Genomic DNA, 14,868 nt, shown 5'->3' with positions numbered 1-14,868 from the left:
CTATACAACCTGAACTGAGAATGAAAACAGACTGCCACAGAATTTAAATTCCTTATTTTATTTTGTGGATTATTCCTTCTTTCTTTTTTTTCTAGCTGTTTTGTTCTTCCACTCATGTTTTGCAGGTCTTTTCAGAATCAACATTTTGCTTTTCTTGTCAGCAGAGATGATGGTGAGGCAGTTAAGATAAATGATTGAAAGTCTGCCAGTTCCAGGTGGACTGTCAACGTGTTAAGAAACAGATTGAAACTGGGAAGAAACTAAGCAAAAATTTATGCTCTTTTGGCTGCTTCCCATTAAGAAACATTTGCTCATGAATCTTACGTTCTCAGCCTGGATGGCCCTGATTGATAACAGCATGACATCATAGGTTTTTCTGAATTAGGAGGGAAACATCTGAAAAAGTGACCTTACAAATAAAAAATGTTTCACTCTTAACACTTTTTCTTTTAAAAATTGATGGTCTTTTGATCAATTATATTTCTTAACATTTTGCTAAAATCCAAGCCATAACTTGGAGACCAGGCATTGGCTCACACTGACTTTAAAGGGACTGTCTCTCACACGATTCCTTCAGTAGATTTCAGTATCTAAGCCTATATTTTCAATAGATTCATGGCTTTTTGGAATACCTAGCTGAATAGATAACAAGTATGAGCTTATACAAAAGTTCTACTGAGCGTTTTAAGAAAATCAAGCTTCCAGGTAGATCTATAGATCCTTACCTACAAAAAATAAAGTAATTTTGGAAACATAAACTACTGAATGTCATTTCCTTTGGGTACAGGAAAAGAAATATTTTCTTTTTTTGCTAGTGTATTCACACATTTGTAATGATGTCATCTACTATACAGAATCAAAACCATTTGATGTTTCTGTGACTGAAAAACTGAAAGACAAAATATTGAAGTTAATTTTTCCTGAATAGGTCTTGAAAATAGCTCATTTGAGCAGTGGAGTAAAGCCTTGGAGATCTAGACCCTGCTTGCGGCTATCCTGTGACTTAGAGAAACTCTCAAAATGCATATCTCTGAATCAGTCTCTCAGTTTATGTAATCTAACTGTTCTCTGATCTGAAGAACTTTACAGAAGCTAGGGGTTCTTACCATTTTACGAAGAACTGACCTGTGCCACAGTTTGCCAGTTAGTGGCGTCATCCTCACTAGGATGGATTCCTTGATTCCACCTCCTCTGAACAACATAAATCACAGGCTCAATTGAAATATTGAATTTTGAAGACCACTTCACCTCCAGGTCTCCAGACTGGAGTTCGATGAATTTTAACTCTTTCCGGGGTTTCAATGGAACACCTGCAATAAGAACATAAAGATGAAAATATTTGAATAATTTACAAATTATTTCTTTATTTCATTTAAGAACTAAAGGTAGTACAGATCTGAGAGTTGTGACTTAAAACTGATTTCAGTTCCAAATTTTGATAACATGGAGAAAGATCATCTGATCTCAAGCTGAATCAGCTACACCGCCATTCAGATTTTCACCTAATTTGTCTTTAAACACTTCTCATCATAGAATTTTCCCAGCATCACTTAGCAATCTCTGTTTTTTTCCACTGCTTCTCTACCCTTATTACAAAACTTCCCCTTGCTCAGTCTTTGCTGCATTTTAAACTCAGTACTTGTGTTCATGGATCATGGACAACAGATCGTATCTTTCGCCTATGGAGAAGTCTTCTGAGCACTGTAGGACTGTTGTCATCTCTTTCATTGCTTTCTTCTTCTGTCTAATAACTGCATTGTACTCCTGTAAGAGTTTCTCTTCCTCTGATTATTCTTGCAGTTCTACTGTCAAAACTCTTCCATTGGACCACAGCCTTTCTCCAAAACCATCTCTAAAACAAGACAGTCTCCAAAAAGAGCCTTTATGAAGGCAGTATAGAGTAGCAAAATTATTTTCAATCTTTTACATCCATCTGATACATGTAATCATGCGGCTTGCATAATTATTACTGCGGTATGCAGCCGTAGTGTATGATGTGTCTGTCACTCTTCACTTTTCCCTAAATAACTAGGAAAGGTAAATTTCAAGACTTCTTGGAATAGATCTGCTGCATCTGTTAAATGTGGTCCAATTGTTACATTTCAGAGTCCAAGCTGTCTTTATAATATTTAAGAGTAATTTCTCATTACATGATATTACTGAAGGACAGTTATTTCTGTTGTTTAGCCTTAAGAAAAGAAGAACGAGAGGGGACTTGATTCAGGTTTATAAATACCTGAGGTGTGGGAGCCATAGTGGTGAGACTGGTCTCTTTTCAGTAGTGTGTGGGGATAGGACTAGGGGTAATTGGATGAAAGTACAGCATAGGAAGTTCCGCACAAGTATGCGGAAGAACTTCTTTACAGTGAGGGTGACGGAGCACTGGAACAGGCTGCCCAGGGAGGTGGTGGAGTCTCCTTCTCTGGAGATATTCAAGACCCACCTGGACGCCTACCTGTGTGATGTGGTGTAGGGAGCCTGCTTTGGCAGGGGGGTTGGACTCGATGATCTCTTAGACGTCCCTTCCAACCCCTATAATTCTGTGATTCTGTGACTCTTGACAGCACTGCCTCTTTGAACTATTTGCAGCAGTTTAAAGGAGAATACCAAAATCAAAATTGGCATCTTTTGATTAAATCAACATAACAAGCATTTCCCTCGATAGATATTATAAGCTCATATATTTAATTGTCCATCATTTTGTCACTTTGGGATATGCTACACACAGGAATTCTATGCTGAAATATAAACCTTTTTACTAAATTACTGCATGTTTTTTATCTATTTCACCATTTCATTGGGGGACAATAAAAGACCAGCTGTATACACTGGTTCAATAAATTGCAATATTAATGTTTCTACTCAGTCTGTCATAGATGGCTGGAATAATGAATCTTAGAGGAGCAAACTACTTTGATGTTTTAAGAGGTCTTCTCCTAAACGTGATTCAATAATTAGCACCGAGTCAATACAAATAGATACAGTAGCCCTTGAAAAAACCTAAAATCAACCTAAAGAAAATCCAGTACATAAATCCAGTACCACCACAGTTTAAACCATGCGTATCATTCAACAGTCAGTCGTCTTAGCCTAATATAACTAACATCATAGATCCTGTCAGTTCCAATTTCTACATTTCAAACTCCTTCTTTAATTACAATGTACAATAATCCTACAATTTGCATGTTAAGAAAATTCCATCTGCTCTGCATTAGGGGCAGTTGGATTTGCTTGATTGCAAGTAACTCAGCCTCTTCACTGTTATGTAATTGTGTGCAGATGGCTTTCAGCAACACAAACTACAGCATCACACAAGTGCATTCTGAAACTTTTGTAGAACCAGCATCATCAATTTCATATCCAGATGTGTAGATCCAATTACTCCTCAGCGTGCTCTTTCTTATGTAAATGCCTAACCCCTTCATTGTGCTGGGACCAATCAGTACTTCAAAGTCTGTATTTTTTGAAGAATTTAAACTACTGATTGCTGTATGCATGCAGCACCAAAACTCAAAAACAAAAACAAAAACAAAAAACAAAAACAAAAACAAAAAAAACCCCAAGCATTTCCAAAGGTGTATTTCGAAATATTCACTATGTGCCTCTGTGCTACAAAAAATACTTGTATCCTCTTCAATCACAAGAATCCGTACTTTAAATGTTGATTTTCCAGGAATTCAAAAAGCTTTCATAGAATGGTTTCAGACAGTAAAAGATACATTCAAGGCATCAATATGATCCTAAACACAGTTGTTCAAAGATGCAAAGATGAGCACCTCTAAAGCTGTACAAGTTTTTTAAAACATGAAGTTATTTTTTGTTAACCATGAAAAAACTTTTAAACTATGGATGACAGTTCTGGCTCCAGCTGTCCTATTATGACACTGCCATACCACCTTAGCCTTTAAATGTCATGATCTTCTCTTTTTAACTCACTTTGCTCAGATCTGCAGTTCGGTCTGCTGTAGGGATTACTCCCTCACACATTTCAGACAAAATTAATTAGGCTGGATTAGGCAGTACGAACTCTGAAACTTTGATCAAAAGAGGTCGTGGAAATTTCACTGAAGTTGAGATATTATCACACTGGAGAAACCACTAACTTCTGAAAAGGAAAAAGTTGATGGATAATTATCCAGCTGTAACCAGATGAGTGTAGAAAAAAAGATACACGTTCATGCCCTTACATGGAGATGAATATGTGGGTGTTAGACAGTGGCTTCACTGTGATCAAGCATTGGACATCACTTTGTCTGCCTTTTTGTTCTGTGGTTTTATATGATCTTATTTCTGAGTAGATATTCCTCTCATTTTTATCCATAGAATACCAAGTCTATCTTAGATATTTAGATAGAATTATACCCATTTATACCCATATAGGAAAAAAAGAAAAAAAAAAAAGAAAAAAAAAAAGTAGGAAAAATAAGAAAAACTTTCTGAAGTCCTTTACTAATTGAGACAACACAAAGAAGGTGGATGAGGCAGAAGAGTAAGAGAAAACGTAACTCCATCAAAGGCAAAAAAATAAAATAAAATTGAAGACTGTGTAACCGAGCAGTAGTATGCCTAACATAGATGAGGAAAATGCAGTCATATAGACAACTTGATCATTATTGAATACAAGCCAATTAAAACAAAAAGGGAAAACAAAAACAGTAAAACCCAAAAACACTTTCAATATATAACTTTGGTGTACACATACTTACATTGATATCCTTTTAGGATTTAGCTTTCACACTCAGTACTAAAGCACACATCCTGTTATATCAGGTATTTTATATCCATTGTCGTAACTTTCATCTCTAAAATTGGATCAACATTGAAACTCTAGCAACTTCTGCAGACTCTAAGATTCAATCTGAGTTCACTTTCTAGCTGTGAGTGCTGTCAAAAAGGTAAGAATAAGTACTAGATGTGTTCACTAGATCTTAGTCATGCTTGCAGAGTTTGCTCTTTAGTGACAGTAAGGTCATTTACCCCTGGAGGAAATGAATAGCAAGCCTGCTCTGCTTCTATTTGTTCTTTGTTGCAGAAAGACAGGTTGAAGAGGCTAATTAGCTGAATTCATCAGCTGAGAAGGCAGCACTGTATTGGGTTTGCCCTTCCTCTGGAAAAAATATATGTTCTTACAAGAAAGCACCTCCTGCAGATAGGTGATAAGATGTTAGAGAAGGTTAGTTCTGCTACTACATAATTAGCTAGAGCAAAAGCAGACTCTGCAGTGTGCAGTTCTACAGTGTATCCCCCTTCAAAAAAATGTACCATCTTGTTTCACTTGTTTGCTGCTAGATTTGTTCTCACCTTCTGTGGCTGTCACATTTACTGGAATGCACTACAGCATGTTGTTTTCTGACTGTAGAATGGACCCTGCCCATGTAAACCATTAATTACACATGCAGTACAAAAGGCTGTGTTTACTCTTTTGTTCAATAATCTCAAGAAAATGTCAGAAATAAATAAACAGTCTGTTAATTCCTTATAACTTGACAGGGCTGTTCTGAAGTCCCTTGAAAGCCAGAGAATTTCCATTCTACACTGGAAAACTGGATCACAGTATTTTCTGCCATTCAAACTACTTCAAGTACTGTTTTCATTAGTTTCACGCTTACTCAAACTCTATGACTTCTATATCAAATTTTCTCCACTTGTGTAAGTAAGACACTGTTGATGGACAATGTTGTATGTTCAAACTCAAGATACAAAAGTCAAAAGTACATTATTTTTGACATACATTTTCATCACTAAGGACATTAAAAAATATGCATTAACATTTCTGTTAAAAGAATGAACTTAAAGAAAAATCACCACCTCCTTCACATATTTGACTTCCAACATCAAAACAGATCTGATATTTACTGTAATCAAGCACACAGAATCATGATAGCCTGTTCAATTTCAAGTACTGTTAGCAGGTTTGTATGCCAGGAAAGGTCAACAACTCTGACCTCATCCAAACATTCATTCTGTTTTCAGTGTTGCAAACAACTGGAGATCTGCAGATGGAAATAAGGCTGTATTTAGACCTAAGCCTGAAACTTAGTTCAAAGTTCTTCTGATTGCTCTCTCCATGGAGAGCTCAAGCTATCAGCAGCATACCTGATTAGTATTTATTTTTTATCACTAAAGTAACAGGAATGGATTTCTAACAAAATGTTCCAACTCCATTTAGCAAGAAAATGTCATTCGCAAATGATTGTTGCTTTGTGTTGGATGCATATTTTAAAAGTATTTCATACATGAAGCTTTTTTAAAATAAACATAACAAAATCTGGAGGCTGTATAAGCACAGATCTTTCCTAAATCTGTATGCTCTTGCTGATGGATGGCAAGGACAGAATCTCAGGACTCCAGACAAATAAATACTTTTTGAATAATTCATGGTGCCTTAAATTTAAATAATGCAGTAATATATATGTGAGCATTATCTAGGTCATTAAGTACACCAACTCCAAATACATTGCACTGATTTGTTCTTTGGCTTTGTTATCACACAATTCCTATTCAGTAGTGCTATCTTCTTGGCTCATAATCATAAATGTCATTTGTGATTAATAGGACTCAAACTATTTATTGTTAAATATTTTCCTGCTGCATTCTCTCTCATCTGCATCAAATTAAGTGAGATTTCACCTAAACTGGCAAGTCTGTTCTGCATAATAGCCATATGCTTACATTCCACAGATTTCCAGATACGGCCTTCATAAGGCAGGGAAGAAAAAAAAAGAAAAAAAAAAGAAAAAAAAAAACAACAACAAAAAACCCTATCAGAAACTGGAACAACATTTTTCTTTGTATTTCCATATTTTATACATCCAGTCACATCTCCACAGGAACCACCCTCTTTGTTTTCTCCTCCATACAAATTCCTGTGAAATGAAAGTCCTGGTTCTCGAGGAGATTTTACTATGGCCTGAAGTTATTAGCCCAGTATGAGCACATATTAATAATATTTTCTACCTTTGTACAGATTCTTGGGAACTTGGCACGTGTGACCACATCCGTTGGAACAGCATTTCTTCACTCCAGAACATTCACTATCAGCTTCACAGCTTTCAACGCAGGCAGCTGCAAAACCACTGGCCTTTTCAGGTGCTGGGCAGTCCCCTTGCTTCACTGACAGGATGTATTTAAGGAATTCACAGCTAGTTAGGCATTCGTAATTCTTCTTGGGGAAAAGAGGCTAAAGGAAAAACAAATGAATTACAAAAAAGTTTTCAACAGGAAAAAAGAAAAGAAAAAAAAAAAAAAAGGGAAAAATATTGTATATTTCCCAAGACCTACAAAGATAATTTCAGATTTTCATCTTTTGCAAGACTATCCCTGGAGATTTCTATATTCAAGTCCCTTCTAAAATAGCATTCCAAGTGCACAAACATGAATTCCCTCAAGTATGATCACCATCTTTAATGGGATAAAGCTGTTTACATCTGCCAGATTTCTCTTATTTTCTTCACATTGCCTAGCTACAAAATTGCTCAATAACGGTTTTTGAAAAAATCTCAAAACAAAGGGGAAGCAATTGTCAGATGGTTGGGTTTCTTTGTTTTGTTTTGTTTTTTTGACTGCTCCACATTCCTCCCTTCGTATTTCATCAGACTCTATCCATAATATCTGATGTAATGCCTCTCTAGGAAAATAAGTGAAACCTTGCTTCCTTACACTGTTTGAACTGAGTTGGCTAAAAGGACATCTTTATTTTCTTGGTATTTTCTTGGTTCTGATAAAAAGATCATCAGATTAAAAAAGAATCATAGAATCACAGAATCTACTTAGACTTAGAAGGGACCTTTAAAGGTCATCCAGTCCAACTCCCCTGCAACTAACAGAGGATAGAGCTTAAATACAATAATTAAAGCTTAAATAAATGCTATCTCTTAGAGAAATCAGCTCCTAGCTATAGGAGACACTATTTTGAAGCGTATATATTTTGCAGTATATGCACTACCCAGACATTTGAAAGTTTTTTGTTTGTTTGTTTTCCTCGGCTTTATTAAAAACAGCATCTAGAACCCCATGGAGAACACTGCATACAACACAGGGACTTCTCCTCTTTTAGCTGGTGCTTTATTTAGTTTGGTGTATGACCAGTTATGGCAATTCCCTCAAAGAGACCACTGAAACTGTAAGTAGTTAAACTTCATAACTGGGATTACCCAAGTTTTCAACCTACTCTTCACAAACCCATTCATGTAATGTCTGCAACTTCATTGTTATCTTCCATATTGAAATATTTTCCTTTTTTTATTTATATTGCTTGCAATTTACAGCAAAATGAGAAATACTGTTAAGTATAAGGAGGCCCAAGTGGGGCCTCCCTGAGTATGTGTCAGTTTATGCTCCAGAATCCAGGAATGTGTCACTAAGGTACCTCTCACATTTTGTCTTATAGGGTAGTACAGAATTTTTGAATAAAACTCCTCAGGATATATTTAAGTGACACAGTGTAACTACTGTAATGACTGCTAAAATGAGCAGTCCCCCTTTTCTCTCCTACTAACCCCAGTGTTCCTTGGACATGTACTCACGCTGTTCTCCCAGCTGACTATATTTGATTCCACTGCGACTTAAGAAACCAGCAGGAAATAAAACTTTTGGAAAACAAAGGAGATAAGCAACCTGCTTCCTTTCCTTCTTCATGTGAAGGTTACTTTAACAGTAGCATCCATTACCCAGATAAGGACTTATACACAACAAAAGACCTTGAGAAATACAAAGCTAAAGTTTTTATAAAAAGTACATAAAGATGCATTTATTCTCAAATTTTCATTTTCTCAAATGAGAACAGTCTGGCTTAATACATTCAGATAGTGTCTACGGAGCAAACATGAGCTTGAAAGAAAGAAAGAAAGGAAAATGATCTGTGTGTGTGTCAAGGAAATTTCAAATCTTAAAACATCACAAATTTGCAGCTACTTAATTAAAAACTTTACAGCTCCCTGAGGCATAATACATCCTCAAGGCTTCTCTTCCTCACCCTATTTCACAGCTCATTTTTCAGTTAGCTGCTAAATGTGCTGCTCTTCATTACTGGCCTTTGAAGTTCTAAATTTAGTTTCAACCACAAAACACTAATCAAAGAGGGATGCTCACTGTTTTTAACTACAATAGAACAGTGTTCTACAAATGTTTTTCTTTTAAGCCAAATTTATACATTTTTACATCCATATCTGGAAACTGACAGCCTGAGTAAGAAGTGATATATGAGGATGACATAAATTACACACGGTAAAACTGCTTTATTACCCTTCTCTAAAGTTTTGTTATATAAGGAAGCAGCAACTGATTCCAGTTAAAGAATGTTTACAGGATTAGACTATCATGAGAAGTTTTTTACTTACTCTTACAATATAGTTAAATAGGTTAGTATTCTTTTAGTCCTTATTTCCATGTAGTTATTTGAATCTAAAATTTACATTTTTAGTTCAAATGACAACTTTTCCTAATCAAGGTATTTAAAAATGTTTAAACAAGATGTGCTATTCTATCAGCAAAAGAGCACCAACAGCAATGAAGAAGACAATCAATCAGTTCAGTTTATCACTTAAGGTCATTTCTGTTTTTATAAGAAAAGCTGAAAATCTTAATAAATACACATTTTAATTGATTTGAATAAAGGTGCATCTTTATAATAAAGCAACCTTCTACTGAGCTGGTCTTTTTATTTTGTACTAAAAGCCAGTTAAGGATACTTCAAAACCAATCCAACTATCTCCCATTTTGTAGTAGTTTAACTGATCTATGCTTGTTTATTCACTAGGTTATTTTTAAATGCTATGCAGAAACAGTTTTCTTCAGAAAAGACTTGTTCCTGAATAATTATGAACTTTGATGCCTTCCTCCTGAATCTTGTCACAGCCTTTCTTTCAAGAATTAGACTGATTTTCACAAATAAAATGCCATCCTTTTTTCTATCTATCTTTCACATGGATTTTCACATTTGTGACACTTTTATCTTCAAAACGCCTTTTCTTTCACATGTCCAGATAAGGGAGAAAGTATGTGGGAATAAAATAAAGGACTGATTTAATAGCTCCTTCTCAGAGATATTACGTGAGTGTGACCAATCAGTGATTCAAATTTCAAGATCATTTAGTCAGGAAAAAAAACCTTTTTTCCCCCAGACTTATTACAACTATATCATCACAAGTGTATCCATTAAAATGAAAGAAAATGCTATAAACATCCCGTGTTCGTTAGCTGTCTCCTTTAAGCTCACACCTCTAATAACGTAAGTGAAAGAGGCAGTTGGAAGAAAGTGAGAAAGAATGCCCTTGGGCTGACATACCTCACAGAAGCTTTGGCAATGGTTTCTCTTCAAGTCCCAGGATTCTTTGCAGGGCTCCAGGCACTAAGAAGAGTCAAGAGGGGAAAGTGTCAAGAAGGAAAAGAAATAAACATCTACAAATGACCCCAGTTTGTTCTCTGATTGTTTGTGTGGCCCATAGGAAGTTAATAACAGGTTTTTAAAATCCACTTCTCCCGAGGAAGAAGAAGATTGTGTCATTGAGTCACAGTGTCAGAGCAAGGGCATGCCAAACCATGTTGAGATTACAAGAAACATTTTCAGTACTTCTTACAGTACAAGACAATTGCCCTTCTTATTTATATGCCATCCTATTTTCTGCCTTACTGAGCCTAGGTCCTAATAACATTTGTCACTGGATCACAGAGCAATGTCAAGAGTACTAGTCTAAACAACAAAAACTTAAAACTGCTCTTTATTTATCAGCCTAAAGATTAGATGGGAACATCATCTTCCCACAGGAGGAATTATTTCATCAAGCTATAGAGTAAATTCAGCAGAAATTTAGCCACTATTCCTGTATAAAGAGACAATGTTCACTGGTCTGTTAGCAAAATCACTTTATTTCAAGTACCATATTATCATTTTATCACCTTCAGTCTCTACTACAATGGATATATAGAGTTCAGATTCAAACATTTATGTATTAACAATTATTATTAACAATTTATGTTAATCAAAACCAAGCACAAATACATACATGCTGTATCTCAGAACAGCTATTCTCCTGTACCGTTAATGTGCTGAAAAAGTTAATTTTTAAAAAATTAAACGTTTTTCTTTCTAGCAACAAAGTCTGAAAAATACTGAAAAGTATAAAACCATTAGTCATAGAGGTTACATAGTTTATGAATGCAAAATACATTTTCTCTCTGCTCTGTGTTCAAGTAGAGGCCAGTGACAAGCAGTGTCCTGCAGTAGTCCATCACAGGACCAGTGCTCTTAAACATCATTATTAATAACACTGATGGTGGAACTGAGTGTACCATTAGTAAGGTACAGCCTGGCTCAAACAACACCAGGCTGATGGTGCAGTTGTTACAATAAAAGGAAAGGATACCATATAAAGGGACCTGGGCAAGCTTGAGAAGTAGGCCCAGGAGAACCTAATGAGAAATAAAGCCAAGTGTACTTGGGTCTCTGCTCTCTGGTGGAACAGAGTAAGAACTCTGGTTTTCAAAAAACACCCTTATTTATTTGATTTATTAGCTTCAATCCTAGTTAACTTATATTTTTGTTATAATAATTAGTAAACTATTTTGTTTTCCTTCTCAATGATCTCACTGTCAGTTTTTTTTCCCTTTTGTTCCATTTCTCTCCTTTTAGGGGCAGGGGCCTGCTGTTCCCCTGTCATGGACACTGATCTAGTACTTGATCTAGTAGTTGGCATACCTGGCTGCAGAAGGGGATGTTGGAATTTGATGATCCTTTAAGTCCCTTCCAATAATTCTGTTCTATGATTCTATAATTATAATTACAGTCATGAGGGAGACTGACTTTTTACACAGTTTGATAGTGATAGAACAAGGGGGAATGGTTTTAAACTAAAAAAGGGTGATTTAGATTAGATGTTGGGGGAACAATTTTCACTGAGAGAGAGGTGAGACATTGGAACAGGTTGTCCAGAGAAGGTGTAGATGCTCCATTCCTGGAGGCCAAGTTGGCCTGGGCAACTCAACCTAGTAGTTGGCCACCCTGCCATAGCATGAGGGTTAGAACTAGATGGTCTTTAAGGTCCTTTCTAAACCTATTCTATAAATACACATACTGGTATTTTAGACCCAACTTCTAGCTCTTCAAAATTCACAATGTACTGTCCATGCAATTAAAAGGATACATTATAAAATGTCACTGAAGTCAGTAAGTATAATTAATTCCAGAGTGTTGTTTGTCTTGTGGCAGAGTTATTGTACATCTGAGCCCCATTCCCTCATCATTATAATTTTACAGCTCTTCTAACTGTCTGGTGGATTTAACACCAATTTACAGAAATATAAGTGGTGTCAAAATAGAATGGGCTAAATTTTGATCATGCTGGGACTCTATCAGTAATTCCCAGGGCTTGTCACGATTTCCATATTATTGTCTTTTCCTAATTCTTTTTTCAGAGCTATACAGCCACACTGACTGTATCCAAATCAGTATATCCACAATCTCACCACAAGCTTGAGATGAAAACCAGGTGCAAGTTCATGCCAGCTGTGTTGTTGGACTATGCTCCTTGCAGGCTATGGAGCAAAACACTCAGCATGCCTGGAAGGGAATAACAAAATGCTGTGCATTTTACAGGAACTGTTCTAGGTGTTTCTACAAGGATGTCTTTACCTACAGTGTACAGAGGCTTCAGTGTTTGGCATTTTGGCTGTTGCTTTGTTCAGTAAACAGTCTGGACTGCCAGGATATTCAGCTGGAGCCCAGCACCTTTTGCTGTTATGAATAGCATAACTGATGTGCAAATCAGCTGTACAAAATGTACAAGACCCGAGCGGCATCCTGGCATCTGAGTGTTCTCAGAATATTCTGATAATGCAGCTATCCATAAGGCCTCCATCATAAGATTAATAAGTGCTGATTAAAATATACTCCTAATTACATATAAACAAAAAATCTTTCATATTTGCTTAATATTCCTGTTTCATGAAGTCTCCTCAGAACACTGGACTTAGCCTAGCACCACAAGCTGATCCATACACCAATTGCCCAGCTTCAGTGGAGCTGTATCATTCTGTAAGTCAGAGAAAAACTGCTAGCAGACACCAGTGCTGTCAGTAAGATTGTACTAGAATAGTTCGGGATAAAGAGAATAGAACAGAACAGTTGAAAGGGACCTAGAGAGATCACCAAGTGCAATTGCCTGTTCACTTTAGGGATAGCCAAAGGTTAAAGCATATCAATGAGGGCATTACCCAACTGCCTCTTGAACACTGATGGGCACGGGGGATTGATCACCTCTCTAGGAAGCCTGTTCCACTGTTAGACCACTCTCACAGTAAAGAAATTTCTCCTAATGTCCAGTCTAAACTTCCTCTGGTGCGCTCTTGTATAGCTCCCTTGAATCATACCATTGGCTCCCAGAAGAGCCTAGCACTTCTCTCTCCTAATCCCCTCCTCAGGGAGCTGCAGAGAGCAAGGAGGTCACCTCTCTGCTTTCTCCACACTAGACACTCCAAGTGCCCTTGGCCCATCCTCACAGTACATATCTCCTTTTGTTGCTCTCTGCTGGGTGCTTTAAAGGACCTTAACATTGTTGTCACATTCTAGAGTCTAGAACTGCTGCACATAACATTTTAAGGTTAGGCTGCACCAGTGCTAAATATTATGAGAATCACCTGTTTTGATCTACTGAAGAACATACATTTTCAGTGTTCTGCATAATCCTGAAGTAAAACATTTCTTCCCCCACTATGGATCTTTGTCATTTTTAGCCCACATAGCCACAGCAAGAACTAAGCTGAAATTTCTCTCATGAAAAAGCAGAATCCGTCCTTTTTTTTCAATATGCTCTATTGAAGGTTTTTTGACAAGCACCTGTAACTGCACAGTAAAAATTCATCTTAAAATACAAAATCAGGGTATTACTTTTCTAATATCTTGAGTGTAATTCAGCAAAGACCTAACCCAGAGCTCCCCTGGCCAACCGGAGTTATTTCTCTCTCACATGTGGGCCATGGCATTCCTCAGAAGATAATGAGTGTAAGTGACGCTCAAATCCTCCTAGAGCACCCATACCTGGAGATCCAGGCTTGCATTCTGTACTCAGAACACTGCTAAACAAGTGCAGCAAGTGAAAGCAGCAGAGCTAAGAAAGCCCCCACTATTGATCAGCCTTTAAAATCTGTCTGTGCACATAAGCGCACACACATACACATACATATATGACTACTACTATAGAAATGTTAATAATCAGTATCCTAAGAAACTGCCAAAAATGAAGACAAATTCTCTAAAAAAGGTGTTCCCACTGCAAGACACTGAGTGGAGAACATTCTTGGAGTCAGGGATTTCACAAAAGCCAAAGGAGATTACAGTGTTCAACACCCTTACAGAGCATCTCTTCATAATGGGTACTCTTACATGTGCAGCTGCACGCAAACGATTGAAAAAAATGATTTTCCATCCATACATCTCAGCAAAGTGATGGTAAACATACACAAATGCAAGAGCTCCTGACATGTTCTTTTGTTTTGTGCATATCTATTGTTTATTAGGCATAGAAAACGTTATTTTCCGTGTCTCAAAAAATGGAATTTAAGTTGTCCGAAGAACATTTTTTGATTCACAGTTGAAAATTTACCCAGTCCAAGTCCTCTCATAATACATTAATCTGGTAGGACAATAATAGATATCAGAATTATCATATAATAGAACACACTTTCCTTTGAGGCAACTATTATTCTTACGAATCATAATATACGTGATTTGTATACTGAAAATATTTTGCATGATACCATGGAAAAGAAGTATCAGAAATTCTTAAAATTAGGGGAAAAAAAGGCACATGAATTAGTAATAAAATAAAATTTAAAAAAGCAAGAAACAGTCTCACTAGTTCTGGGTTATCTTTT

The 14,868-nt window shown here is 36.5% G+C and overlaps 1 protein-coding gene across 2 annotated transcripts in view; it reads right to left on the bottom strand.

The window, feature by feature from the left end:
- Positions 1 to 14,868, bottom strand: part of ANOS1 (anosmin 1) — a 122,010-nt gene that overhangs the window by 46,628 nt on the left and 60,514 nt on the right. For both annotated transcript variants that reach the window (XM_085540909.1, NM_001323185.1), the window contains 3 exon segments: positions 10,286 to 10,348; positions 6,958 to 7,180; positions 1,126 to 1,310 (listed from right to left, as the gene is read on the bottom strand). In XM_085540909.1, the coding sequence (XP_085397035.1) occupies positions 1,126 to 1,310; positions 6,958 to 7,180; positions 10,286 to 10,348 (471 nt within the window).

This window comes from Coturnix japonica, chromosome 1 (genome assembly GCF_054131305.1).
Source record: "Coturnix japonica strain WE chromosome 1, WE-NBRP24, whole genome shotgun sequence".
Lineage (NCBI taxonomy): Eukaryota > Metazoa > Chordata > Aves > Galliformes > Phasianidae > Coturnix > Coturnix japonica.
Note: the sequence above shows the minus strand (reverse complement) of the source record. Positions and strands in the feature narration are given on the sequence as shown.